The sequence below is a fragment of the Mustela erminea genome, chromosome 19, assembly GCF_009829155.1.
Source record: "Mustela erminea isolate mMusErm1 chromosome 19, mMusErm1.Pri, whole genome shotgun sequence".
Taxonomy (NCBI): domain Eukaryota; kingdom Metazoa; phylum Chordata; class Mammalia; order Carnivora; family Mustelidae; genus Mustela; species Mustela erminea.
In genome coordinates, this window is record NC_045632.1 from 47,394,995 (window position 1) to 47,421,125 (window position 26,131).

At 52.9% G+C, this 26,131-nt stretch overlaps 1 protein-coding gene and 1 long non-coding RNA gene across 2 annotated transcripts in view; one reads left to right on the forward strand and one right to left on the reverse strand.

The window, feature by feature from the left end:
- Positions 1 to 402: 402 nt before the first annotated feature.
- Positions 403 to 3,402, forward strand: LOC116580075. Its single transcript, XR_004281497.1, has 3 exons — positions 403 to 491; positions 1,107 to 1,228; positions 3,332 to 3,402. It is a non-coding gene; the product is annotated as an uncharacterized LOC116580075 (long non-coding RNA).
- An 11,350-nt stretch (positions 3,403 to 14,752) lies between these two features.
- CALB2 (calbindin 2) overlaps positions 14,753 to 26,131 on the reverse strand; it is a 28,591-nt gene continuing 17,212 nt past the window's right edge. The window contains exons 4-11 of the mRNA XM_032326105.1: positions 26,039 to 26,119; positions 22,006 to 22,062; positions 21,455 to 21,532; positions 20,945 to 21,000; positions 20,579 to 20,618; positions 20,146 to 20,199; positions 19,490 to 19,561; positions 14,753 to 15,460 (exon numbers count right to left, since the gene is read on the reverse strand). Coding sequence (XP_032181996.1) covers positions 15,344 to 15,460; positions 19,490 to 19,561; positions 20,146 to 20,199; positions 20,579 to 20,618; positions 20,945 to 21,000; positions 21,455 to 21,532; positions 22,006 to 22,062; positions 26,039 to 26,119 — 555 coding nt within the window. The 3' untranslated portion in view covers positions 14,753 to 15,343. The remainder of the gene's footprint in view (positions 15,461 to 19,489; positions 19,562 to 20,145; positions 20,200 to 20,578; positions 20,619 to 20,944; positions 21,001 to 21,454; positions 21,533 to 22,005; positions 22,063 to 26,038; positions 26,120 to 26,131) is intronic.

Sequence of the window (26,131 nt, forward strand, 5' to 3'; positions counted from 1 at the left end):
GACCCTGGGATCATGACCTGAGCCGAAGGCAGGCTTTAACCCACAGAGTCACCCAGGTGCCCCAATTTTTTTTTTTAATCAAAGGCTCCCTATGGATCAGATACTTCCCGCATTAACTGAATCCCCGAATTCATTTACTCAAAATATATCAATGGCTTTGTGTGCCAGGCTGACCCCGTTTTGTGGGGATGAAAAATGGAAGAAGAGTCAGTTCCCGTCCCCAAGGAATTTATGATTCACTGGCTGAGACGTACTGTACCCTGGGAAACAACGCTAACAGACGCCAGAGTGTGGTCAAGTCTCAGGGGGGCTTGGATTCGAGCTGGGCTGCAGATGGCGGTTGGTCAGTTGGAATGTGGGGAAAGGGAACAGCCTGAGAGGCAGTTGGGGGGGTTGGTTCCAAGCAGAGAGGACCGTTGGGAGAATGAGAAGGCTGCTGGAGAGGGATAGCTCAAGGGGACAGCTTCAGGTCTGAGATGACTCGATGAAAGGTAGTGCTATCAACCAAAATAGGGGAGCCGGGAGGGCTCGCTGGTTTGAGATAGGCGAGTCTCACTTACCTTGCTTGGGTCTGTGAGGGGCCCCTGAGGACCCTACATTGGGGGCAGGAGACCAGCATGGCCACGCTGAACTAGCCTTCTAGAGAGAGTAGACCCAGTGCTCTTTGGGGGGAGGGGTGGCAGAGGCTGGAGGGAAGAGTCAGGCACTTGGAGCTGGTTGGGTTTCAGGGCAAGACAGACGTCCGTGTGCATATATTTCCCTGGCCTTTGAAAATGTGGGTCTGTTGAAAGGAAAAGAGGGAGACTCAAAACAGACTGGCCCCCCGCAGCTGCCAGGGGAGGGGTTATGGAGAGGGAAGGCATGTCTCGAGGGTCCTGGGTGGGGCCATGTGCACCGGGGTTAGGAGAGGGGTGTTTGATCCAGTAACCCCCCTTCTGACCCCTATTGTGTGCATGTGGGAGCTCTGTCCTTCGTGAGTTTTCTCGCCTTAAAATCCGGAAGGAACACAACACGTCTGGAAAGCACTGTGGTAGGATTAAATGGCTCACATATGTAAAGTGACTTCAGGTTGTGTGCAGGACTTATAAATGCTACCATTTAATTAGGGGTCAGGAGGAGACCGAAGGAGCAAGTCAAGGGGCTGCAGAGGCTTCCCAAGCCCTGGGAAGAGTGAGTCCTAAGAAGTGGAATGGAGTCGTCCTGATTTCAAGCAGCCGTTACATGCCAGGTAGGGAAGGCATATAGCTTAGACAGTCCTCACTCTAACCTCAGGAGGGATTTTTTGGTTACCATCTCCAGTCTATGCTGAAACAGGCTGAAGATACAAGAGTGTGACTTACATATTCTGTTCTGATCTGGACTCTGAGTATTAAGTGGCCCTTGGGTTAAAGGTTGGGCGCCTCTGGAGATGGTCATTTGCAGGATGTGTTTAAGTGCTGAGGCTCTGCTAAGTGCAGGTGACCTTAAGCTGTCCCCACCCTCCCTAGCTGGAGTGCAGGTTGATCATAGCTCCTGCAGAGAGACTGGCCATCCTTTGTCCCGGGAGTCTCTAGAAGTAAACTTACTATGTCTCTTTCCTGCATCCAACCTTCCAGCTGCCATCTGGGAAATCGCTCCTTGAGACGTCCCACATCCGCGGACTCATCCTGAGCCTTCCTGCTCCAAGTGTTTTCTCCTGACTCTGCCTCTCCGTCCCACCCATGCAGATCCCGCCACCCTTGCCCATAGGGACCACACCCCTTCCTCCCCACTTCCTCTGGCCTTAAAAGGGGCCAGAGTGAACTTGATCCTTCCTCTGAACTTGTAGAGAAACTTCCCTCAGCATGACTCCTTTATACCTTTCCTGCTTCCCCGGGAGGATTTCTGTTTCTTCGGCTGGTTTAGACTTTGCTGAGTTCCCTGGGTAAGAAACATCTCCCAGGGATTGAATTCTCAAGTGTCCGGATTGTGGACAGGTTTGTGCAGGATTCAGGAAACCCAAGTGTTCATCAGCAGGGCTGAGGTAAGAGGCCTGGGAGAGTCCCGTGGATCCCGGCAGACGTGGACCTGGCCAGAGCAGCCAGCCAAGAGAGGTGGGTAGATTCTTGAGGTGGACAGCCACTGTGAGCCATGGTGAGTTAGGAGGGAGAGCAGGAGGAAGGAAGAGGAAGCAGTTGGGACAAAGGATGAATGAGGAGGGACGTTGGCTGTGTCTGTTCCTGCCCCCAGAAATGCCTTTCCATGTTCTTCTGCCTCCCTTCGTTTTCCTCTAGAGCTCCCCGTATCTGCCACTAGAGCACCCCATCCCCCAATCCATTTGCTTGGTACTGGGTCCCCCGTCCCTCTGCACTCGCTCCATCAAATCCTTGCTTCCCTGTTTCCTTGGTTATCTGCCCACTCTGGAAACTCCACGGGGGCTGGAACAGTGGCTCACCATCTCTGGTTCTTAACGTACCAGAGCCCAGTGGCTGGGCTGCCGAAAGCCACCAGTATGTGATCCTGACCAGACACATTCAGGGATGCAGCAAGGGAGAGAAAGGAAATGATGGTGGGCATGAGTTTCCCGTTAACAGGGATGCTGGCGGTTCCTCCGGGGTTGTCTAGAGCGAAGGGAGAAACTCCCCCGGGAGGGGGTATGCACTGAACCCCACCCTCAGCTTCCCTGGGCAGGGACCCAAAGAAATCTGTGAGGCCTACCTGAGGTTTGGGTTCCTTAGCAGTTAGACAGCAGGGGGCGCTCTGGCCCCACCTAGAGCCCTACCTCGGCCACGCTAGTCCTCTCCCTCCTGCCGGGAAGTGCTGACCCCAGTGGCAGGATGCCCACAGGTGACACTGTGGCAGCTGGGAACCTAGGGCGGTTGGCTGGCTCCTCTTTGTGGGGGCCGAGTGTGGGGAAAAAGACCCTCCTCTTCATACCCTCCAGCCCGGTCTAGGATGCAGACCATCCCCCAGATCATCCCGGGCTGTGGTGCTGCTCTGTGGAGCCTTCATGCTCTGTGGCTTTAGACATTGCCCTTGGGGGACCGGAGTCCAGAAAATCCACGTCCTCCTGCTGTGGGGACTGGCCCTACACCGGGTATTTCCCGTCCCCTTCCCAGATGCCACCCAGACACGACTACGGGGACGAGCAAGCCAGGCAAGGAAAGAGCTGGGGCCTCGTAGGGAGGAGCCCCAGGCGGGGCGGATGGAGGCCGCGTTGCACCCACGGCAGATGGGGAAGGGCTGTCGCGCGGGGGTGGCGGCTGTTTTCTGAAACAAAAATTTTCCCATTGGAATACGACTATTTGCAAACTATTAGAAAAATGTGCCTGGGAAGACAGTTGGCTGGAACGCAGTCTCCTGCTTGTCACAGGCCTTCCGGGGACACGAAGGTGCCACGCTGGGTGGCTTTCCACAGGAAGCTGGTGGCGAGACTGGAGAGTCGTCGGCTGGAAATGAGCACAGAGGAGGAGTCCATTGCCGGGTGTCGGAGTGCGGGCATGGATCTCGGCTGGAGGAGGAGAGTCCCCTTGGTCCCCGCACCGCAGCCAGCCCGCCCCGCGTCCCCAGCCATCCCTTGCCATGGAACAAAAGCAGACACAGACTCCAGGACCAAGGAGAGGTTTAATGGAGGAAGATGAGGACTCCTGGGGGCTCCGGTGATTGTCATTTCCAGAGGCTGACTGGCTGCGGGGGCCCGTGAGGAGCTCAGAGAGTGGGGAAGCCTGGCTGGGCGGCTTTGGTGCCCACAGATGCACAGGCCATGTGCCTGGGAGCCGACTTCGCTGGCTCCGTCAGTCGATCGCCGGGGTGGCGGGTGGTGTCCGCAGGTGAGCGTGGTCAGAGATGACCGGGCGCTGCCCCAGACTGCTGCCCTCTGCCTGGCCTGAGCCCAGGGTGGCCCCTGCCCCGCCCTGCCACTCAGGGGAGGCGGCACGGGGCCCTTTGCCCCAGATAGGGGCCTCCAGGGGAGGTGGGTGTCCGTGCCCAGGCCAGCGCCTGTGGAGCTGCGGCCCTGCGCAGGGTGCTGTCACCACGCTGGCCCTCGAGTATGAACCCCATGGAAAGCCAGCCTGGAGCTGGAGTGCCGGGGCCTCGCCTGCGGCTCTGCCACTTGCTGGAAAAGTTTTCTTAAGGCTCTCTGTGCCCCAGTGTCGTCCTCTGTCTCATGGTGATCATAACAGTCATGACCCGGTTACTGGGTTGTGAGGTCTAAATGAGGTAATACAGGCCACAGGTTCTTTTGAGCAGGATTTCTTTTACTGAGAAGGATTTAAAAAAAAAAAATGGAATACGCCTTAAGAAGGGTTCCTGATCTCAGTATCTTTGGGTTCCTGATATTGCCGGAAGCGGGGGGGGGGGGATATGGAAGGGCATCAGGGGTTGAATGGCATCAAGGACTCCTCCAGACCGCAAAGTCTTGTGTCTGTGTGTATGTGCGTAAGTCACTTGCTCCTCCCTCCCCAGCACAGGTTCTATATACTAAGATGCTCAGGGGGCGGGTCCTGACTGGAGATCGGATGCCTGGGGTGGGGGTGGGGGGTGGTTCAAGTGTCTTTATTTGAGACTAGCGTTTCTCAGCCTTGGTGCTATTGACATTTGGGGCCGGATGACTCTCTGCTGTGGGGTGCCGTCCTGTGCATTGTAGGATGATTAGCAGCATCTGTCGCTCTTCGCCACGAGATGCCAGTTGTGACAATCAAAAATGTCTCCAGATGTTGCTAAATGTCCTCAAGGAGGGGAGAGGGGGACAGACTGCCTCTGCTGGAAAGCTCCTGCTTTGTCCAGTTTTCTAGGCAGCAGCCCTCCCTAAGTAGACATTATTCACTGTCCTGAAATTTATAACAAAGTCACTTTTCTGAGCCTCCATTTGTCTGCGTCGTCCTGTGCACAGTCCACATGGGGTCCAGTGAAAATCCTGGCAAAGGGTTTTTCAAAATTGGTGGGCCGTGGGCTTTGCAAACCCCAGTCCTGTCTGATAGAAATTACTGGTTCCTTAACCTGGCTGGGCAGCTGGATCAATTGGAACTTGGTTTTTATTACATTTCTTTTTCGCTCAAACCTAAAGGGTTTTTAGAGCGTTAAATGCAACATAAATCACTTAGTCCTTTACTATTAAAACCCGAGCTATGATGAAAATGAAACAGTTAATTCTGTGGAGAACAAGATCTTGAGGTAATCTTCTTTTGTGGTGAATACATTTTTTTTTTTAAACCACAGACATCAAATGGGTAGTTCCACATTCAGGGGAAAGGCCAGAGAAGGGTTTTAAGGAGAAGACCCAGCAAGAAACAGATGTGGAAAAAGAATCGGAAGCATTGGAGGTTCCCACTGTTTAGGGTTCCCGGCACAGGTACCCTCGTGCTGAGGCATCCTGTTTTTTCCCTAAATGCTGTGGAGCTTGCTTTGGGGCAAGTCCTTTCAGCCGTGGGTTTGCCAGCACCAAGGCCCCCTGTCTCGGGACCAGGGTGCCCAGGAGCGGGCATCAGAAGCAAGCTTTGGAAATGTTGGGGTTGCAGCCGGGAGCGCCTCTGGGTGACGGATTGTCTTAAACGAAGCGGCTGGTGTTTGCCCTGTGGGATTTGGGGGGTCTTGTCAGTAACATGCGGGTTCAGAAGCAGCGTGGCGTCCAGCTCGCCGAGGTGTGTGTCGGTAGCACTGAGTGAGGTCATTTGAGTCCCCTTTGTATTCGGTGGCCTGGGCTGTCATCTGCACAGCTGGTCCTGTGGGCACGGTGATTAAGATTCCAACCAGCGCCTGGGGACACCATGGCTGTACCAGGATAGATGGAACCTACACGGAGACATCTAGGGTCCAGTAAGGTGTGTGCACCCTGGCAAGGGTGGCTGCTTGGAATGCATCGAGATGGCTTGGGGCAGAGCAAATGCGGCTCCTATCCGGGGGTTTCTTAAGAATGCACTTGGATGCTGTTCCGTGTGGACCAAGTGGATGCTGTGGGTCATCCCAGCCTGAACTGTAGGAGACTCGTGATTGGCAGATGGGCGTGGCAGCCCCAGGGCAGGGATATCTGTGATGAAGTTAGTTGCAAATGGGCCTCTCAGAGAGGAAGTTTCTTCAAGCCAGATAAGCTAACACCAAGGGTTGTGGTGCAAATCGCCCTAACCACGTAAAGCTGTTGTGTAGACGATCTTGCTGTGTAGACGGTTGAGCTGATGGTAGAGTGGATCCGGTCTCCTCTGGTGGGGCAACAATCTCATTTAGAAGAGCCAGGGAGGACGGGTGGGGCAGATGATGACGGGGTTGGCCCTGGATTGGCCATCTTTGTGGGCACCGAGTTGGGTCCTCTTTGACACTGTGACCCAGTGGTTCTCCTGCACTTGCCTGCCGAAGTGAACAGCAAAGCACAGAGACGAGGCCAGAGGCCCGAGACCTCAGACAGGCCTAGGACCAGCTGTGGGGGCTTCCTCTGCAGGCCTGGACCCTGGTGGAGGCTAAGCTCCTCCAGTGAACCATGAGGAGAATCTTATGGTTTGGCTCATTGCTGGCGCTGGAAGGAAGCAGTTTGAGCGATGGTCTTTGTAGTGCTTAGACAGTTTTTTGAACCCCCAAACCTCAGATTGTTGTCTGCATGCACCCTCTTGGGCAAAAGCATGTTCTTACTTGGGGAAGGTGCAGATTGTGTTTTCTCAGTAGGTCTAAGGAGAACCACAGGTTCTGAGCCTTCGTTTGTCTGCCTCCTCCTGTGCACGGTCCATATGGGGTCCAGTGAAAATCCTGGCTGAGGGTTTTTCAAAATTGGTGGACTGTGGGCTTTCTAAACGGGGGGAAGGACAGGAAGTCCTTCTGGGTGGGGGGGTGATCTCGGTTCCCAATGGGCTGGGCGTTTCCATCTTGGAAGTCGTGGAGACGATGGAAACAGCCGGTGGCCTGTGACATCCAGCTCTTCAGAGGGGAGGATTTCTTGCCTCTTGGTGGGACCCCAGCTGGGCCAGCGAGGAGGCCTGCCGTGCCCTCAAGGCCTCAGATGACCCCTAGGAATCGGTGTTGGGGCTCCCAGTCCAGGTTGGACTCCTTCAGCAAGAAGACCCTATGGGTTGGTTTATTTTCGGTGCCAAGAGGCAGACCCCACCTGTTATGGTAGCTGGGCCAGAGGAGCTCTCTGGTCATTGAGGGCGCCTTCCAGGAAGTTTCTGGTGACTGCTTACTTCTTGGAGCTGTTTTGAGGGACACTGTTTATTGAAGCTCTCTTTCTATCTTGGTGTGTTTGTCCTGAAGCGTATCTCAGATTGGAAGCATCCCATCTCTGTGGCAAGAGCTCTTGTAATGTCCTGTGCCGTGGATGGGATTTCGTGGCTTTCCTGTTTAAAGTGCATCTGTAAATTGTACAGGACCTTTCTTGAGGGTGGTGTTTTGCTTTTGTTTTTGTTTTTTTAGTTTTTTCTCCAGGGCCTGGATTTCCTGCTGGTTCATTTTCCCTTCCTCAAGCAGCTTCTGCTCTTTCCCCTCCTGCTGGGCTGTCTGTGCGTGGACAGGACGTGTTGCCCGTGGACTTCATTAGGGCCTGCGGGGTGCTGCCTTCCTGCCCCGTGCGAGCAGTCACCCAGGGCAGGGAGCGCCTGCCTCCTTTGCTGCTTCCTGCCCTCTCGCAGTTCTGGCCGCCGGCCCCGTGGTCCCGCGGGGGGCTGGACGGCTGCATCTTCCTCAAACCACTCTCTTTCTTCCCGACTCTGTGTTGCAGGGCCATGACCCGCTGCCAGCGGCCTCCTGAAGGCTTGTGTGATGTTCTTCTCGATTTTTGGGTAGTGTCTGAACCCTACATATTCTTCCTTGTTCTTTCCTGCTGCACCCTGGTGGCCCCTCCCTATCCTGGTGGAAGAGAAGGAGGCTGCCCGGTCCAAGTCAGGGCGGACAGTATTTCTGTCTTGGGATGATCATGATCAGACACGATCATCAGACTTGGTCTTTTCTCATCCCGGGATTAAACTGCTTTCTGACTCATTGTGCGCGGCACGCAGGCTGGTTGGGGAGGGGGCTGGCGGTGTGAGCCATGGTCAACGCCCCCGAGGATGTGGACTCCTGTCCAGCCTCCTCGGTGGAGGGATGCGGTACACGTGTCAACTCTCCGGAGCTCTTGTAGCCTCCTCCCCTTTGGGGGCCCATTTCTTTTGCCTGTGGCTCTTCCGCTTCTTCCCGGTTAGTCCAGCGGTGGCTTCAGCTGTGCGGTCTTTGATGAAATATCCTGCCTTCTGAGGAGTGTCTCCTGACTTCAGTGATTTTTCACGAAACCAGAGGTCAAAGAAACAGTGGCCCCGGAAAGGGAGTCGCAAGCAGCAGCCCGGCTTCTCAGGACTCAGGCCACCTTTGGAGACGGACTAAGACTCTGCCCTCTAGGCTGTCCCTGCCTTCAGTTTCTCCTTCCCCGGCGCTGACAGTAACCCCTGGGGGTTGCTCCGCCCTGAAGCCAGGGCCCGCCTTTTGTGATTTAGAGCAGGGTTTTGTTGTGGGGGGGGGAAGAACCCTTCTGAACTTCACTCTGGTTTTTAAAATTACCATTCCAAAACCTTGCTTTCCTTTAACCCTTTAAAATCTGTTTGCAGTTTCTGCTCTAACAAATTGTATCGATCCCTTTTAAAGAGGGGGGAGTCCGTGAGATTCTGGGTCCTGTTGGGAGCAGTCCGTGGTGAGAGCCCGGGACCGGGTGTTGCAGGCAGGTCTGTCCTGTAAGGCCCAGGGCTGGTGGTCAGCAGCTCACTGGTCTCTCTGTGTCCCAGAGGGGCAGGGTGGGGTGGGGACGAGGGGGGCGTTGGCTTCAGGGACTTGCCCCCTCTGCTTGGTTTGATGCTCTGCTGTCATTGTCTTGAAATTCTTAGTAATTTTTGGAAGAAGGAAGCCATGTGTTTTCTTTTAGCACTGGGCCCTACGAATCACTGACGTGGTTGTGGTTCGTCCTGACCAGAAAGGCAGTTCGCTGAGGGAGCTGTGGAAAGAGGCGGGGGTTGGCGAGCGGGGGTAGAGGGTGGGTGCGGATGGGAAGGGAAGGAGCCATCTTAAAATCAGTGGGATGAGGAGGGCGAGATTAGGCATTTTGTATGGGACTCAAGGCAAGAACATCCGCTTGATCATCGGCCATGGCCATCTCATCAGATTGGGAGCTCCGGGCACGCGGCGCTTTGGTTCTTGGCTCTGCACCCCCCCCCCCCCCCCCCCGCATGGGTGCAGCACAACTCTTGGTTGTAGTTAACCTCCTAGAAAATGGTTGTCAGCCAGTGACAGGCCTCAGAACCCAGCTGATTGACAGCGGAATGTGCTGCTTTGGCAGCTGGTGAGTTTCCTCCTGGCCAGGGCACTGGTTAAGCAGAAACCAGCTCCTTATTTGATGTTGTCGTGATGGTTTTCTCGTTGTTTTCACACAATGGGAGCATGCCGCCTCTGGTACATTCCCTTCCGTGGCCCTGAACGTGTGGATTACTCTGTGCCTTTTGAAGAGCGTTGTTTCCCCAGCCTCTGGCCCTCCAGTCAGGATTCTTTGTGTCTCTGCTGGGTTGCTTTTTCCTAACCCCCACGACCTCCCCCAGTTGGGCACCATGACATTCTTAACTCATGCACCTTAAAAACGTCCGCTGAACGGGATGGCGGAGGCTTCCTGCGCGGGCCCCACTGGCTGGCCCTCCCGCACTCATCCCGGCAACTGAACCAACCCTCTGGTCACCAGTGAGGTGGTCTGAACATAGTGAAGATGCTCGCCTGGGCCTCTGAGCTCTCTCCCTACCCCGACCTGCCTTCCCTGTCCTGGGAGCTAATCCCTCCCAGCTTGTGGGTGTGGATGTTTCCCTGCCCTTTACTGTGCCTGGATTTGCTGGAAAAACGCCTCCAGGTGATATGTCTTTAGGAAGGAGGTAGTGCTGGAGCCTATGAGAGGGTCCGTGTGTGGTGTCTGCTCTGTCCTGGGCAGCTACAGCTCAGCGGGGGAGCCCAGAGGCTTTGTTTTTGGGGGTGAGGGCTTGGGATCCTCCCCTCCCACGTGCAGAGGGTTCCTGTAAGCACACTTCTCAGTTCCTGGCAGGTCATTATCAGTGGTCTATGCCGGGTCCCATTCTTGGTGTCACACTCCCTTGGGGTGAGATTTCCCACAGCCATTCATCTCCCTTGGGGACAACCATTGGGGATGCTCAGTGGGGGTCCTTTTCTTTTTTAATGCTCTAACAAATCATCGTTACTGTCTTGTGTATAAGCACATTTAGTTCACATAGATGGAATTGTTAGGCCATTTCTTACTCTGTTTCCCTCCTCCTGTAGCACTGGGTTTTAAGGTGCGGTCTCCCGCGCGTTAAGTTTTTCAAATGTATTGAGATTACCCCAAGAGCTTTTGTTTAAGTGGGTTAAAACTATCGATACTTGCCCCATTAGAAATCAAAACAGACGTTTACAAATTTTTTAAATTCATTTGCAAATAGAAATGGTGAAAACATTGCAAGTTAAGATAAATAATATTTTAGCATTCTTATGAACATAGTTTTGACCCTGCAGACTCCTTGCCCTGTAGTAAAGTGTCCGTTTGTTCCAGGATCCAGAAGGATACTATGAAGGGTAAGGTTTGGAAAGTGAATTTCATTTGTCTTGCTTTATAAAACCTGCATCTGAAGAGAGACGGTGAAATGTAGTGTATTGTAGAAAAGTTTGCTAGGTTTGATGGGCTTGCCTCCCTGGTTTACTGATCATTGCCTGCAGTATGGAAGGTTATTCTAGATAGCAGAGACTCTGTGTCTTACCAGAACGCTTTTTGGTGCTTTATGTTGAATTTGTCCTGTTGTAGGATAGGTGATTTTAAAACACAAAAAACCAAAAACTTATCCATTATGAACATGCCATATATATATATGTATATAAACAGGCATTTCCTGTTTATTTTACTTATTTTATTATCCATAAGGATTTTTTTTTTTAAGGAAACGAAGAGGATATTCACTTATTTTTGGTCCGTGGTTTTCAGTATATTATTAGGTTGTGCAGCCATCCCCACTCTCTAATTCTGCCTGATTCCAGACAGAATTAATTCCTAATTAATGAATTCCTTATTGTTAGGGCCCTCATGAATTCCCCAGCTCCCGATTTGAAAATGAAACCCTGCGCCCACTAGTGGCCGCTCCCTGTTAAGGTACCCCTTCCCCACCCACTGGCAACCGTGACTCCCATTTCTCTCCTGGCCTCTGGGGATACGTGGCATCACCCAAGATGGGGCCTTTTTTGTCTGGCCTCTTCTACGCGGTGTCACATTTTTTAGGTTCATCCGTGTTGTAGCCGTGTCAGCACTTCATTGCCTTTTGTGGGCGACTCTCCAGTCATCCCCTCGTATGGATGTACTGTACTTTGTTGGTCCATTGCTTGATGGACATTAGACTTGCTTCCACTCTTTGGCTATTATGAATAATGCTGCTGTGAACACTGTGTGCAAGTTTTTATGGGGACGGAGGGCTTCTCATTAGCCCCGTGTCTGTTTACTTTCAACAGTTGGCACTTTATGACCTGGGTGACCAACGGGTTATTTCTCAGGCGCCCATGATCGTATGTTAACCAGGTGTCCAAATCTCATCTGACAACTCTGTAGATGTTTGCCTTCTCAAATAATTTAATAAGTAGAGGGGGAAAGAAAACAGAGGAAAGGGAACTTTTTAGGATATCTTCTACACCTGCAGTGGTCTTTGAGGTGCCCCAGAGTAGCCCTGGAAAATCACAAAGATTTGGGTTTGCTCCTCATTAAAAGAGGGCTGCTAGCAATTATTAGGTTGGTTTGAAGTGTTGCTGTCATAAGATTTGCACTAGAGGAGTTGTCAGATCAGAAGACACGTTCTGCCTTCCTGAAGTTAAGCTTATATAGATGAAATGTGAGTGTAAATATTTTAGAAGAATTGTGAGTATGTGAGTGATGGGAAGTCCCTGGAGATTTGTCAGTGCCCTCACTGCCCACATGTGTGTGTACCCTCAGGGGAAGTGCCCGTCTAAAGTCTTAGGAAATAGTTCTGCACTGTCCTCAGATAGAGACATGTCCTCTTCTCCATTCTGGTGATCCTGGTGAGAGTAATAGACAAACCACAGCTACACAGGCTCTGTCATACAGGCGTTCTGGGGCAACACTGTACAACTTGTTCTGGGACACGTTTCCCCGGGGGCTCTACTCTAAGCCCCAGGATGCAGTTTGTGTGTCTGAGACAAGGGACAGTCCTACAGCCTCATGAAGAATGACTGTACCAGGTACTTCCAACCATCCCGCCTTGAAAGAATAGACTCAAGCGTTCGGGCTTCTGAGCAGATGTCGCTAGAGCAGCTCTCCGACTAGCCCTGTGGGCCGCATCAGGATTTCCAGAACTCTCTTTGTTCCAGAAGCAAGATGGCGTCCTGAAAGCAGACCGCTAATCCAAGCTCCAGTGGGACAAGAATGGATTACATAGGACTGCATGAAATGATATGGGAATTTTATTGTGCTTTTGTTTAAACTAATAATGTCTTGTGGCTCTATATTTTTCTGGTTCTGTGGGGAAGACTTCTCTTCTTTGGGCTCCCTGTAATTCACACAATTTAGTAGACTCTGCTTTTCGAAACAGAAATAAGGCATTTAAAAACGATACTTGGTTCCCGCTGGTGTGTAATGGTATCTCATCTCACCAGTGGCTAGCGATGTCAATCTTGTGTTTGTTTTCTTTTTTCTTTTTTTTTTTTTAAAGATTTTATTTATTTATTTGACAGACAGAGATCACAAGTAGGCAGAGAGGCAGGCAGAGAGTGAGAGAGGAGGAAGCAGGCTCCCCGCGGAGCAGAGAGCCCGACGCGGGGCTCGATCCCAGGACCCTGGGATCATGACCCGCCAAAGACAGAGGCTTTAACCCACTGAGCCACCCAGGCGCCCCTTGTGTTTGTTTTCAAGTAGGCTCCCTGCCCAGGGTGCAGCCCAGCACGGAGCTTGAACTCACAATCCTGAGATTAAGACCTGAGCTGAGATGAAGACTCAGATGCAAAACCAATTGAGCCACTCCAGCGCCCCAGTGATGTCCGTCTTTTTTGTGTTTGTTCGCCGCTCGCAGACACTTTCTGGTGTCTTCCTGCCTCTGCCGGGGGTCAGCGTGGGCTGCTCAGCTCCTCAGCCGTGGCAGACAGACCTGCGTCCCTAAGGTGTCTGCCAGGTTTGGAGGACTCCCGTCCCCGCAGGAGGGGACAGTGCACCAGGGCGGGCATGTTCTCTGAAAGCTGAGTCGGACTTCCCAGATTTGGAACCAGCTGAGTCCCTGAGAGTCCTGGGGCAGCCGGAACTCCCAGCTGGGGGTCGAGGAAGCCTCCGGCTCTTGGACCTGGGCAACCTTGTGTGTCTGCAGTGGACTCATAGGCTCTTGCTGCCTATGAGACTTGGGCCTTAAAACAGCCCACGCTATTATTTTACCGCTCTTGGGCCTTAAAACAGCCCACGCTATTATTTTACCGCTCTGGAGGCCAGAAGTCCAAAATGAGCTGCTGTCAAAGCCTCGAGGGGCTTCTGCAAGCTCTGAGGAGAATCTGTTTTCCTGCTTCGCTGAGTTTCTGGATGCCTCCAGCTTCCACCTGGGATGGCTGAACCTTTCCCACAGTGCCTCCCTTGACCTCTGCCTCCCTCTTTGCCATCTAAGGACCCTTGGGATTACTTGGGGCACTGGGGTGATCTCTCTAAAGTCAGCGGATGAGCAGCCTTAATTCCTTCCAGGACCTTAATTCCCCTTTGCCTGATAAGAGGACATATTGACTACGTCCTGACATCTTTGGGGGCCCCTAATGCAGGACAATGTTGGGGTACTTGGTGGGGACGCTGGGAGGAATGGGCTTGAGGTGTGTGAGTAGAGCAGGCATGGGCAGGGGGAGCTTGCCGCCCTCGGGAACTCCCGCTCTGGCTGAGGGAGCGCCCGGAACACATACCAGGTCACATGCTCATGGTGCCATGGGGGAAAATGCTGCCTGGAGGAACTAGGGGTGATGGGGTGCAGTGGCTACAGTTTAATCAGGGTGGGCCTCACCGAGGAGGTTCTCCGTCTGAAAATAGGATCCATTGTATAGGATTCCTCCAGCATTAAATATGTCAAAATGCATCCTGTAGACCATGAATGATTGCATTAAAAAATTAGTTATTTCTGTATTCTAGGATCTCAACTCTGTGGATGCCTGGGCCAGGCTGGCCCCCTGCCATGGGGCATCTGAGGAGTGGTGGGGCTCATTACATTGTGAGAAGGAGAGGTTGGCTTTGTGGTGGTCTAGACCTCCTGGTCGGAGGTGTGCCCAGCTTGGAGGACATCACCTGGTCCCACTGTTGCCACACCCAGCCGGTGTCCCTCCTAGAGAGAAGGTGGGTCCAGTGCGTGGGAGCGTGCCCCAGCTCTGCCCCACACTGGCCATGAGACGTGGGGCTCTTCCTTAACCTCTTCAATCTTAAGTTTCCTTTTCTGTGCAGTAGAGGCGGTCACAGCACCTCTCTCCAAGGAGTGGGGGATACCTCAGGTCCACCGTTTAGCAGAAGAGGGGGCACTTCGCTTTCAGGGAAGGATCACTGCTGCCATTATCTCAGAGGGGAAGAGACACATGCAGCAAAGAAGGGACAGGCTGGTGAAGAGACAGGTGGGGAATGATGAGGGTCATTCCAGAGTCATTCCAGAGGGACATTTCAGCCCAGAGTCCTGGGGTCCTACGCCCCTGCTTTTTGTGGTGACTCCCCAGTTGGGTGGTCCCAATGGCTCCCCCCTCCCCACCCCATAGGACAGGCGCTCTCCTGGTCAAGAGCTGCTGCGGGCAGAGAGAAGTTGACCCCTTGACTAGAACTGGGTGAGCTTCCACGCAGAACGTTTCCACTTTATTGTCTGTAAACTCTTCTTTGGTAAACAAGGAGACAAGGAACCCACAGAGCAAAGGAGCACGCGGAGTCCAGAAGACAAAGGGCCAGCACCCACGAACAGGGACTCTGAGAAGACAGCTATGCCATTAGCGAGGTGGTGGGTGGAACTAGGGGGTTTGGGTGGGTGGTGGCACCGGGGGAGAGGGGAGTGGGAGGGAAGAGTCTGCTCGGTGGGACAGAGAAGCCTAGATCATACAGCAGAGGAGCTCATGCATCACAGCGAAGAGGGGCAGGGAAGCTCCGCCCATGTCCCCGCCCACCGCCCACTAGGGTGGTGCACTTCGGTGGGCAGAGCAGCGTGCCAGTCGGGTCAGGTCTGGGGAGGTTGGAGAGGGCTCCCGGAGGCCCGTCAGCAACCCACCCTCCTCCCCTCTCCTCTCTCTCTCTCCTGCTCTGCAGGCTGGTGGGTGCAGGCGGCAGGGGCGGAGGAGGGGTGCTCACGATCTCGGGGGTCCGGGGAGAAGTGGCCGGGCAGCGGGGGCAGGGTTTGGGGGAGGCGGAGAAACAGCCCCCGACCCCGCTTTACATGGGGGGCTCGCTGCAGAGGACGATCTCCAGGTCCTTGCGGTAGAGCTTCCCCGCCTCAGCCAAGGACATGACACTCTTTCTGTAGTTGGTGAGCTGCTGGATATTCATTTCCTAGGAGACACACGGAGAAAGAGCCCCTCACTGGATGGCTCCAGTGGAGCGACCTTTCTGCTCATTCACAGACACATCCACCAGAAGACTCCTCTTCTCCCATCCCTGCAAACGTGGGCTTTGGAGTCCGAAAGCCCTGCGTGAAAGCAAGGCTGCCTTGCTTTGGGGAAAGCAGTCAACCCTTGAGTCTCAGCTCAGCTGCCTCATCTGTAAAATGGGTACATTAACAGCGTCTGCCTCATTGAGGTGTTAGGATGGTTAGCTGAGGGAATGGACGCAAACGATGGGCAGTGCAGCCCCTGACACACAGCGTGCCCTCCCAGATTGGCTAGTCCCTATCTCTGCATGCCTTGTATCAAGTTCTCGTCTCCCTGGGGCTCTGGTACTCGCTGTGGGTCCTTGTAGGTGAGGAAGAGAACACCAGGGAAGCTCCCTGATCTTGTCCCCCGGCCCCACGGAAAATACTTTCCTAAACCTCCCCCATTTAAACAAGGAGTCCTAACTCCCGCCGCCTCCCAGCAGCAAAGCTCTCCGGAATACTTCTTTTTCACTGGCTTCTGTGGCCATTCAGAGGCCACGAGGACAGGTGAGCCATGGACATAGGGCCACTGTCTCCTGTAAAATGGAGGCCAACATTAGAACATCGATACCTAATATGCCTTGGGTCGAATACATGCTTTACAATGACTGACTGGGGTACAGATAACCGATAGGTCTGACATAGAGCGGAACCATCACTTACACTATCTTGTTGTCTCCCTCCCTCCCCCGCCTCTTCCCTCCTCTTGTCTTGAAAACGTTGGCAGATCTTCCTTCCTCCCCGCTTCCCTTCATTTCTCCCTCCCTTCCTCCCTCTCTCTCTCATTCTTTTCCATTTTTCACCACCCCTTCAGGCTGGTGGTGTTTCTCTCCATTCAGCTAATGAAAAAACGGAAGCATAAAAACTATGGTATTTGTTAAGGGACTGGACCAACTCTACAGCCACGATATCCTTGGTCTCCCGAGTCTCTAAGTCTATGTAATTCTTTGCCTGGCTCGCCTGTCCTCAGTCACCTCTTTTTTGAGTGCTCAAAGGTCAGGCCTTTCTGGGGTCCCAGGACATCCCCTCATGTTACTGATTCCTGGTTCTGTGCCAGCAGCCACCCCAAAGGCACTTTGCAAGCATCATTAGCTTTGGGGAGCATCTTCCCTAAAGGTCTGAAGTCCCTGCAAGTTTGTTATACTATCCACCATTCAAACTAGGAGCCAAGGAAGGGACCCCATATATCAACACGGAGCTGGAGAACCACCCCGCCCCCCATGCCGATTCAGTGAGAGGGCTGTGCTCACTTTCTATATCTAGAAGTTCTGCTTGAAGCTGAGGAAGGCTTTAGTGAGCTGCAGTGGTCCCAGGAGTGGTGAGAAATACTGAGGTTTGGGCTGCCTGGGTGGCTCAGTGGGTTAAAGCCTCTGCCTTCGGCTCAGGTCATGATCTCAGGGTCCTGGGATCCTGATCGGGCTCTCTGCTCAGCAAGGAGCCTGCTTCTCCCTCTCTCTCTCTCTGCCTGCCTCTCTGCCTGCTTGTGATCACTGTCAAATAAAAAAGATCTTTAGGGACGCCTGGGTGGCTCAGTGGGTTAAGCAGCTGCCTTCGGCTCAGGTCATGATCCCAGCGTCCTGGGATCGAGTCCCACATCGGGCTCCTTGCTCAGCAGGGAGCCTGCTTCTCCCTCTGCCTCTGCCTGCCACTCTGTCTGCCTGTGCTCGCTCTCTCTTATAAATAAATCTTTAAAAAAAAAAAAAGATCTTTAAAAAAAATACTGAGGTTTGATCACACCAGCCTGTCCCTCAGGGACCTCAAACATGAATCTGTTCAGAAACCATGTCCGAGACCTCGCTCCATCCAAATGGAATATGCACCTGCCATGTGGGTTCACAGAACACGGCCCGCTCCCCTCCCGGCACAGGTGCCGTTTCCAGTCCTGTGGTTCTCTCTACTGGTTCCTGCTCTCCATCCCCAGGGAGCTCACATCCTGAGCTTCGGGCAGGTGGAAGACTCCCAGGTAAATGATTGTATCATTGTTCTCCAACCTTCAGAGTTGCTTCCTAACCCTCAACACCTCTTTTTGTTTCTACATCTTGAGTGAACCTGTGCGGCTGTAGGATTTGTATTTTGCGGTAATTAAGAAAGAACCTAGGAGCACCTGCGCTCAGCTGGGTTAAGCATCTGCCTTCGGCTCAGGTCATAATCTTGGGATTCTGGGATCGAGCCCAGTGTTGGGGGGGGGGTCTTAGCTCAGCAGGGAGTCTGCTTCTCCTTGGCCTTCTCCCTCTGCTCCCTCTGCCCATTATGCTCTCTTTGTCTCTCAAATAAATTAGTCTTAACGAAAAAAAAGTTAGGTGAAGAGCAGAAAATTGAGGTCACTCCCAAGATTTAATGCTTGCCTTCAGAGTCGATCAACCTCAGGTGTTGAGCAGGACCACATGGAGAATAATGATGCCTCATTAATACAATTACAGTTGAAGATATTTTCCACTAGGATGCCAACATTCCTTGGACACATAAGGTTGCATAAATAATTTTCTCCTAGAGTTTGGTGCCAGGAAGGAGTCCGCTGAGTTCAAACACCTAGTGAAGACATCCTTCTTCCTACGAAGCATGTGTTTACTTATAATTTATTTTCTGCCTCTTTCAGAAAGCATTTGTAGGTAACAAAAAAAAATGTAGGATGAAAGAAATGAATCATGATATTCAGGACAAAGATGAAGCGGTCAGAAAGCAAGCAAGTGGCAGGGGAGACAGATTCAGGCTGCAGTGAATTTTTTTCCCCTGAAATTGAGCAGTAAATTTAGCTTGTGCCTGGCAGGCAAGGCGGTTAGGCACCGTGAGGAAGTATGGAGTATTTATCATCTAATTAAAGAAAATAGCAAAACCATTTGCTTAGAGAAAGGCATCCCAGGAGGTGAAGGAAGGTGGCTGCTAAGAGAGCCGCGGGCTCCCGGTCCCCCTGCTGCCGCTGGCCCTCCAGCCCTGGATGAGCCCGCCGCCTGGGGTCTATCCTTCAAGCGACACCACCAGGCAAAGTAATAGTTTGGTTCCCCGCCTTTTGCCTTTTCTTTGAGGGGAACAAATGCTTCCGTGGCTCCTCTTAGCCTCTTGCCCACCTCCAGACTCTGCATTTATTTATTTTTTTTTCAAGATTTTATCTGTTCATTTGAGAGGGAAAGAGCGCACATGCACACACGGGGTGGGGGGGGGGGCAGAGGGAGAAATATCTTCACTTTCATCTCCCACTGGCCCCTTCTTTCCCAAATCACTCCCCCCCTTTTTTTTTTGGTAAATTTAAATTCAATGAACATCTATTATTATTGGAAGTTCCCCCAACTCTCTTTGTGGGGAAAGTTGCCAGCGTCTTATCATCGCAACACGGTAGAGGGCCAACAGGTGGGGACACCCCGAGTGTCTGGGGATGGCTGAGCAGATAGAAAGTGCTGGACACAAACCCTGGAATATTACTCGGCCTTAAAAAGGAAGGATGTCGGCACTGCCACAACATGGGTGAACCTGGAAGGCGTTCTGCTGAGTGAGGCAGGCCTGTCACAGAGACAGGACCTGGATGCCACCATTTGTAGGAGGTGCCAAAAGCGGTCAAGTTGTAGACACGGTAGCCTGGTGGGGGTCTCGGGGCCTGAGGGCCTGAGGGCCTGGGGGCTGGGAGAGGGAGGGCTGGGGAGCTCTTGTTTGCTGCACGCGGAGTTTGGGTTTTGCAAGAGGAAGAGCGTTCTGGATGGGGAGGTGATTACAGTGTGGGTGTCCTCAGCACTGCTGAGGGCTGCTCAGAAATGGGGAAGAAGCTTTGTGCGAAGGGGGTTTTCGTCGACGGAGCATCCACCCAGAAACCAAACAACAGCCCCCACACTACCGTTGCCTAGTTATGGGTGATCAGAGGAGAGCGGACGCACCCACAGGCCTTTCACCCTGCCTCAGAAGCCTCTCTCCTGCCCCAGGGCCAGCTCCCTCGGCCCCGGCCCTGGGGCTCCGCGGCTCACCTTCTTGTTCTTCTCATAGAGGTCCTTCAGCAGGGCGTCCAGCTCGTTCTCGTCGATGTAGCCGCTCCCGTCCTGGCGGTGGGGAGCAGGGGCACACGGAGCTCGAGAATCAGGCCGCACCACCCTGGCCCTGGCCTCCCGATTCCCCCAGCTCCTCCCAGGGAGTCTGCGGAGTCTGACCTTCCTGCTGCTCCGAGCAGAAGGCGTTCACACCCCGCGGTGTCAAAATAACACCGAACTGCTGACTTCCCCAGCCCAGGCAGGGGGACAGGACACCCCAGGGCGAAGGTGTGTCCCGGTGTTTTGCATTTGCATTGGAAATACAGAGGAGGTTCCAGAAGCATTTAGCTAACTCCCTAAGATGTCAGGATGAACACGGGGGCTATTTAAAGCTTACCCTCCAGGCTTTGGTTATAAGGGAGACTAGTGGAGTCACACAGGTGAGGCGGCAAAGGAAGGGGTGACGGCGGTAAGGGGGTCCTCTCCCTCCCAACTGCCTAGCAAAACCGTTGGCTCCGATGCGAAATGATGAGCCGGCAGCAAGGGAGCAATACTGAGTCCCTCCTTCCCCCGAAGGACAAAGCGGAGCCGGTGGCTGGGGGCTCCCCTGCTGGCGGGTCCCCTGCTCTTCCCTCCCACGCTGCTGTCCGTCTTACCTTGTCGTAAAATGTGAAGATCGCGTTGAACTCCTCTGAGGTCAGCTTCATGCCCTGTAAGGCCCGAGGTATTAAAGAGGGAAGCAGAAGCCTGGGAGAGTGTGTGTGCGTGCACGTTGCGTGTGTGCATGCCAGTGTGTGTATGCAAATTAGCGCACCGCTGGTGTGTGCCCGAGAGGGCGCGTATATCCGTGTGCACCTGCGTGCACACGTGTGAGTGAGCGCGTATGTGTGCATGTGGGAGCGTGTGTACATGGATGTGTGCATGGGTGCATGTGTGTGCACGTGAGCAGGCACAGGGCTGCGTGTGTGCGTGTGTGTCTGCACGTGCGTGTGCGCACCTGTGCGCTGGGGTGCCATCAGGAGGGTGGCAGCATGAAGTGCGTGGGGTTGAGGGAAAGGAGGAAGCGAAGAAAAGCAGAGGCTCTTTTACCTGAAATTTAAGCAGGAAGTTTTCCTGTACAGGCAAGAGTCTGGAAAGGAAGCGTTAGAGCAGAGCTTAGGAGACAGGGCAGAGGCTGGAACAAAGGGTTGGAGGGGGATGTGGAAGCTGCGCCTGTGGTTCTGGAAACCGTCTCTGAGCACGGAGGAATTAGTGGCAAGGTCTGCACGGAGGGAGGCGGACGCACTGAGGTGCTGGGACTCTCTCTAGCTTGGTCTTGAGCTTCATGACACCCGACCTGTCACTTCTTACAGCCCTCCCCCCACCCCCGACTGGTCTTCGAGCCAGGGAGGGTGGCACAGGACCGCAGGCAGAGGTCCTCGGAGAAGTGACCCTGGGGTGGGCTCGGACACTTACCGGGACATCTCCGAGAGGCCCAGCTTGCCATCCCCATTCAAGTCAAACATCCGTAGCTGTTGGGGACAGACAGAGGTGCCTGGGTGATTCGCTTTGACCTCTCAGGGGGGACCTTGACCCGCCACCCCCTTGCATAAGAGAGGAAGGGGGAGGGGTGGGTGTGCTCTGTCCCCTCTGAGGTCACCCGGAGGCCAGAGACCAGCAGGGTCTAAATGGGTCCCTGCTCCTCTCTCCTCTTCTCGGGGGAGGGCCCCTGGAGCTGGGCTGGCCAGCAGCAAAGGCCCACCCTCTCCCAGACCTGGGGAGGTTGTCATGGAAACAGATGCTCCCGTCTCCTCCTAGCTCCGTGAGGATCTCAGACAGAGGGTGCGTGAGGCCAGGGACCAGCATCCCTTTTGCCACTGGGAGTCACTTCACCAGGGCCTGAAGACTCCGCCAGCAAAGAACCCTGGAAACCCAGAATCCCGCTGGCGTGGGGCGGACCCCAGTCCCGTGCCTCTGCCCACTCACTATGGTTTGGGTGTATTCCTGCAGCTTGGGTTCATCATATGGCCGGTTCGCCTTCTTCAGCAGGTCAGACAGAAATCCCTAGAACACAAAAGGTCTCTTGAGAGCTCCTGACGCAGTCAGTTCCTCCTTCATTACTTGCTCCTTCAGTCAGTCACCACTGTTTTCTGAGGTCTCGCATTGGTATGGCTTACATCCCTCCTGATTCCCTAATCCCTAATGCTTGTGGGATGATCCTGAAGGCCTGGATGCAACTTCAGCCCCCAGGAGAGGCTGCAGAGACTGGCTCTGGCACCTTAGGGAGCCCAGGACCCAGGGCTAAGCAGCGGCCTGGGCACCACTGGTTGCAGAGGGATGGTGGTGGGGTAGACCCACAGGTAGGGGACAGATCTGCCCGAGTGGTCTTGAAGTTGCCTGTCCCGGGCACTGATGTCAAGCTCCCTGGCCCCGTGGCTCCCTGCATATCCTCCGTCCCTGGGTTCCTTAAACCTACCAGCACTCTGGCCTCAGTCCATTCTCTGTGCGTTCCGTACCCTCCCCAAGGCCCATCCTACCTTGAGCTCGTTGGCTTCAATGTAGCCACTTCTGTCTGTGTCATACTTCCGCCAAGCCTGCAGTGGGAACGACAACCTATTTGCAAGGACCCGTCAATACCGCTAAGCCTCCTTCCAGTTCCCTTTAATGGACCAGGTTGGGTCTTGATGTTCAAGAATATTACCGGGGGATGGGGACGTGGAGATGGTCTAGTCCAGTCCCTTCCGTGTCACAGATGAAGAAATGGGGAAAGTGTCTTGGCCAAGGTCACACAGAGAAGGGGGAAAAAAAAAATCCCTGGGACGATATCTACCTACTCTTAACTGGCCGGGGTCTCTTTTTTGGATCATTTTGTAACTACGGTTATGGTTTTCTTTTCTTTTTTTGGGACAGGGTTATGGTTTTCTAAGGTGCTAACCAAGCAACTTCTAGCACTAGGCTCTGGTAGATCCAATTTTTGCTGTGTATACAGCATGTTTTTTTACTGCTCTGGAAGCTTCTGATTGTCTGGGTGGGGCCTGAGCCAAGGGTAAGAATCTTCTGGAAGGGTCAGATGCAGTCACTGTACTCCCTCCTCCATGCCTTCACCATGGTGCACAAGGCATCCACAGCTGAAGGGGAACAGAAGTGGTAGTGCTGTCAGCTCATTTGGGCTGTCCCAAGGCTACCCCCCATCTGTGTGATAAAAAGCATTTCTTTCTCTGTTTTTTTAAGGAAACCACCCCTCTCCCTGATCAATCCAGAGGGCCCCACTTCCCCAAATCTTTGATCTAAGTTGGTGCCTGAATATATTTCTTCTATTTTCTTTCAAGGTTTCTTCCCTTTTTCTCTCTTCTCCCTCACCTCCAAAGTGCACAGCACATACCGGTGACACGGGGTTTACTAAGAATCAGCAGGTACTAATTATTTTGCCAAATTTGGATCCCCTGCATCCCCTCCCTTCTCTATGTCATGCCTCCCTTTTATTTTTATTTATTTATTTTTTAAAATTTATTTATTTAACAGAGAGAGAGATCACAAGTAGGCAGAAAGGCAGGCAGAGAGAGAGGAGGAAGCAGACTCCCTGCTGAGCAGAGAGCCTGATGTGGGGCTCGATCCCAGGACTCTGAGATCACGACCCAAGCTGAAGGTAGAGGCCTTAACCCACTGAGCCACCCAGGCGCCCCATCATGCCTCCCTTTTATTGTCCAGAGGGTGAGTTTCCAGATAACCCGGGACCTTTCTTCCATACCAGCAAACAAGGCTGTGTAATTCTCATGGGATAGCGGTGACTCAGGGAATTTGGTAGTATTTTTTTTGGGAACCTGATTGCTTAAAAAGTTATGAGACATGAGCAAATCCCAGCAAAAATGTAGACTTATGCCACGGACAACCTGGATAGATAGTATTTGATCAGGGAATTGTCTTTTCTCTGGGGAGGAAAAATGCTTTGGTTCCATTCAAATATTCCTTCCTGTGCCCAGAAAGCCTGCCCTTGAGAAAGAACCAGTAAGAGCAGGTTTATAAATATGATGTCACCAACCACCTGCATGTACCCAGTGCCTTGGAGTTTAGCTCATCGGAGTCTTGACTGAGAAAATAGGCAGATAGACCCTAAAAGTTGGGGCTAAAGCTGCCTAAAAGGAGGGTAACCTGGGGGTGCCTGGGTGGCTGAGTCCAGCGCCTGCTCAAGCCCCACATCAGGCTCCTTGCTCAGCAGGAAGCCTACTTCTCCCTCTCCCTCTGCCCCTCCCCCGCCCTCTCTCTCTCTGACAAATGAATAAAATCTTGGAAAAAAAAAAAAAAAAGGAGGGTAACCCGAAGGCACTCCAGTCCTCACTCAGAGCAAAGCATCGCTTTGATTTTTTTTTTTTTTTGCCGGGGGTGGGGGGGGGGGCGGAGATCCTCCACGGCTCTGACCTCCCTCCCCCCGCCCCGCCTCCCCCGCCTCCTCCCCAGGCTCTCCCCGTTCACTTCTCTTCCCGCCAGTGCTTTGTGCTCGTCCATCAGTGGGTCATTCTCTTCCCATTCAAGGAAAAGAGTTCAAGGGACCTGGGCTTTGTGAAATCTCAAAGAAATCCTGAGGCGTCACTAAAATTAGAAATTACAATGTTGTGCTTAGCAGTGGGACAGAGCTCTCTGCCCCCGCTAGCCTTTCAAGGCGGCACAGGGACCAATTCCTGTTTCCAGCTGATGAAAATGGAACAAGCGGCCAAGCCCAGGGGGCTGGTGCTGCGGGACGGTGGGGTCCCCTGGAAACTCGGTCGGGGGGTTGTCTCAGCTATACCGTGGATTAAAGGATGGAGACAGATAAGAATATGGAATCATATCAACGACACAGAGAGAAACCACTAATGACTTTGAGAGAGAGGGACACAGAGAGAGAAAGGTCTTTTTTCCAGCTCCCCTCACCCCCGCAAACTACTCATCATCCCCATTTTCCAGATCAGAGGTGGAAGAGATACCGATTTTTGGCTGCCTCCCTCCCCATCAGGGAGAGAACCATCAGGCATAAGGCTCCCTTTTCTACAGACAGAAAAATGGACTCTCACAAAAGCAGCGCTCTGGCAAGGAGATGTAGACTTTCCACCCCCCCCCACCCCCCCAGGAAGACAGGCAAGAGAAGGACTAAGAACAGAATCCAGAATGTCAATGACTAGCTTACGGAATCTGGCCATCTTGAAAAGCCTGGAGAAAATCCTTTAAGGCACCATAAAATTAAATCCATATCTGAGGCTTAGGCAAGCTGCCACTTAAAAAATGACTTTTCTGCCCTGAGAATTGGTTCTTTCTAACCAATTTTCTACCCATGTGGGGAACTCCATGCCGTGTGGGTTTCTGGGCTAACTCTCCATTAGTTTTAGGCAGTAAATCACGGAGAGGGGATTACCGGTGTCTGGGCATGGATTTAACACGAGGAATGGCAACTCGAGTCAAGTTGAAGGCCAGTCATTCTCCTAGCAGGCAGTGTGTGAGGGGTATTGGTTAAGTTTCCCTCTGGGGGACACATATCTTAAACAGCTAGGGTGCAGAGTCCAGAAAAATACCAAGAAATAATCAGCAGTTTGCCCGGTATCAGGATTAGTCATGTATTTGGTTGAATCATGGAATTTCCAATTTTTATAAATCAAAAACGGTCAAATATCAGCGATTTCACATGGCTGCATCTATCTGTTCAATATTACTAAAAAAAAAAAATTGAGTTTGTGTGGTCTACTTCACTTGAGGATTTCAAAGAGTTTCTTTTGCAAAGATCTCTTTCAAGGGTGGGGGGGAAGCACTGATGTGTAGACCACAGTCAAGAATCAGAACTGGAAGGGGCGCCTGGGTGGCTCAGTGGCTTAGAGCCTCTGCCTTCGGCTCAGGTCATGATCCCAGAGTCCTGGAATCGAGTCCTGAGTAGGGCTCTCTGCTCACCGGGGAGCCTGCTTCCTCCTCTCTCTCTGTCTGCCTCTCTCCCTACTTGTGATCCCTGTCTGTCAAATAAATAATTAAAACCTTAAAAAAAAAAAAAAGAATCAGAACTGGAAGATGCTGCAAACTGAAATTCTGCCCCTCCCCCAGGCTTTTCCAGCTTTGGGATGGCACAGAAATCTATGCTCCCGACTCATGCTCCTTGGAACCCTGACCTCAAGGGACACCAGTGTTATTGAGAACACAGTGTGTGAGCTCTGGAGGCCAAAGGACGTGAAACAGGTCTCTTCACTGCAAGATTTCCGAGATACGGCAAGATGCAAATGTCTATGGACCAGTTCCCAAAGGAGAGATAAGCGTGTACCTGGCATTTCCCACATGTACTTCCCCACACTTACTTCTCACTCTATTCTGCACGCTTTGATGTGCACATATCATATGGGGATCTTGCTGAAAGGCAGATTCTGAGTCAGTGGGTCAGGGACTCTGTGTTTCTCACATGCACTCAGGTGATGGTGATGCAGACGGCGCTGGTCCAGGGACCACACTCTGAGTCATGGAGCTCTAAGGGGTTTAGCATCGCCCCTGGGGGGGACCACTTCCAGGCACTGGGGTGCGCCTGGCCCTGAACATGGGAGAAAGGCAGCGCCTTGGCCTCACCTCCATAAACTCGGTGCTGGAGCCCACGTGCTGCCGAAAGCACAAAAGGAAGTTCTCTTCCGTTGGCAGGATCTGTGCCAGCTGCGGGGGGCC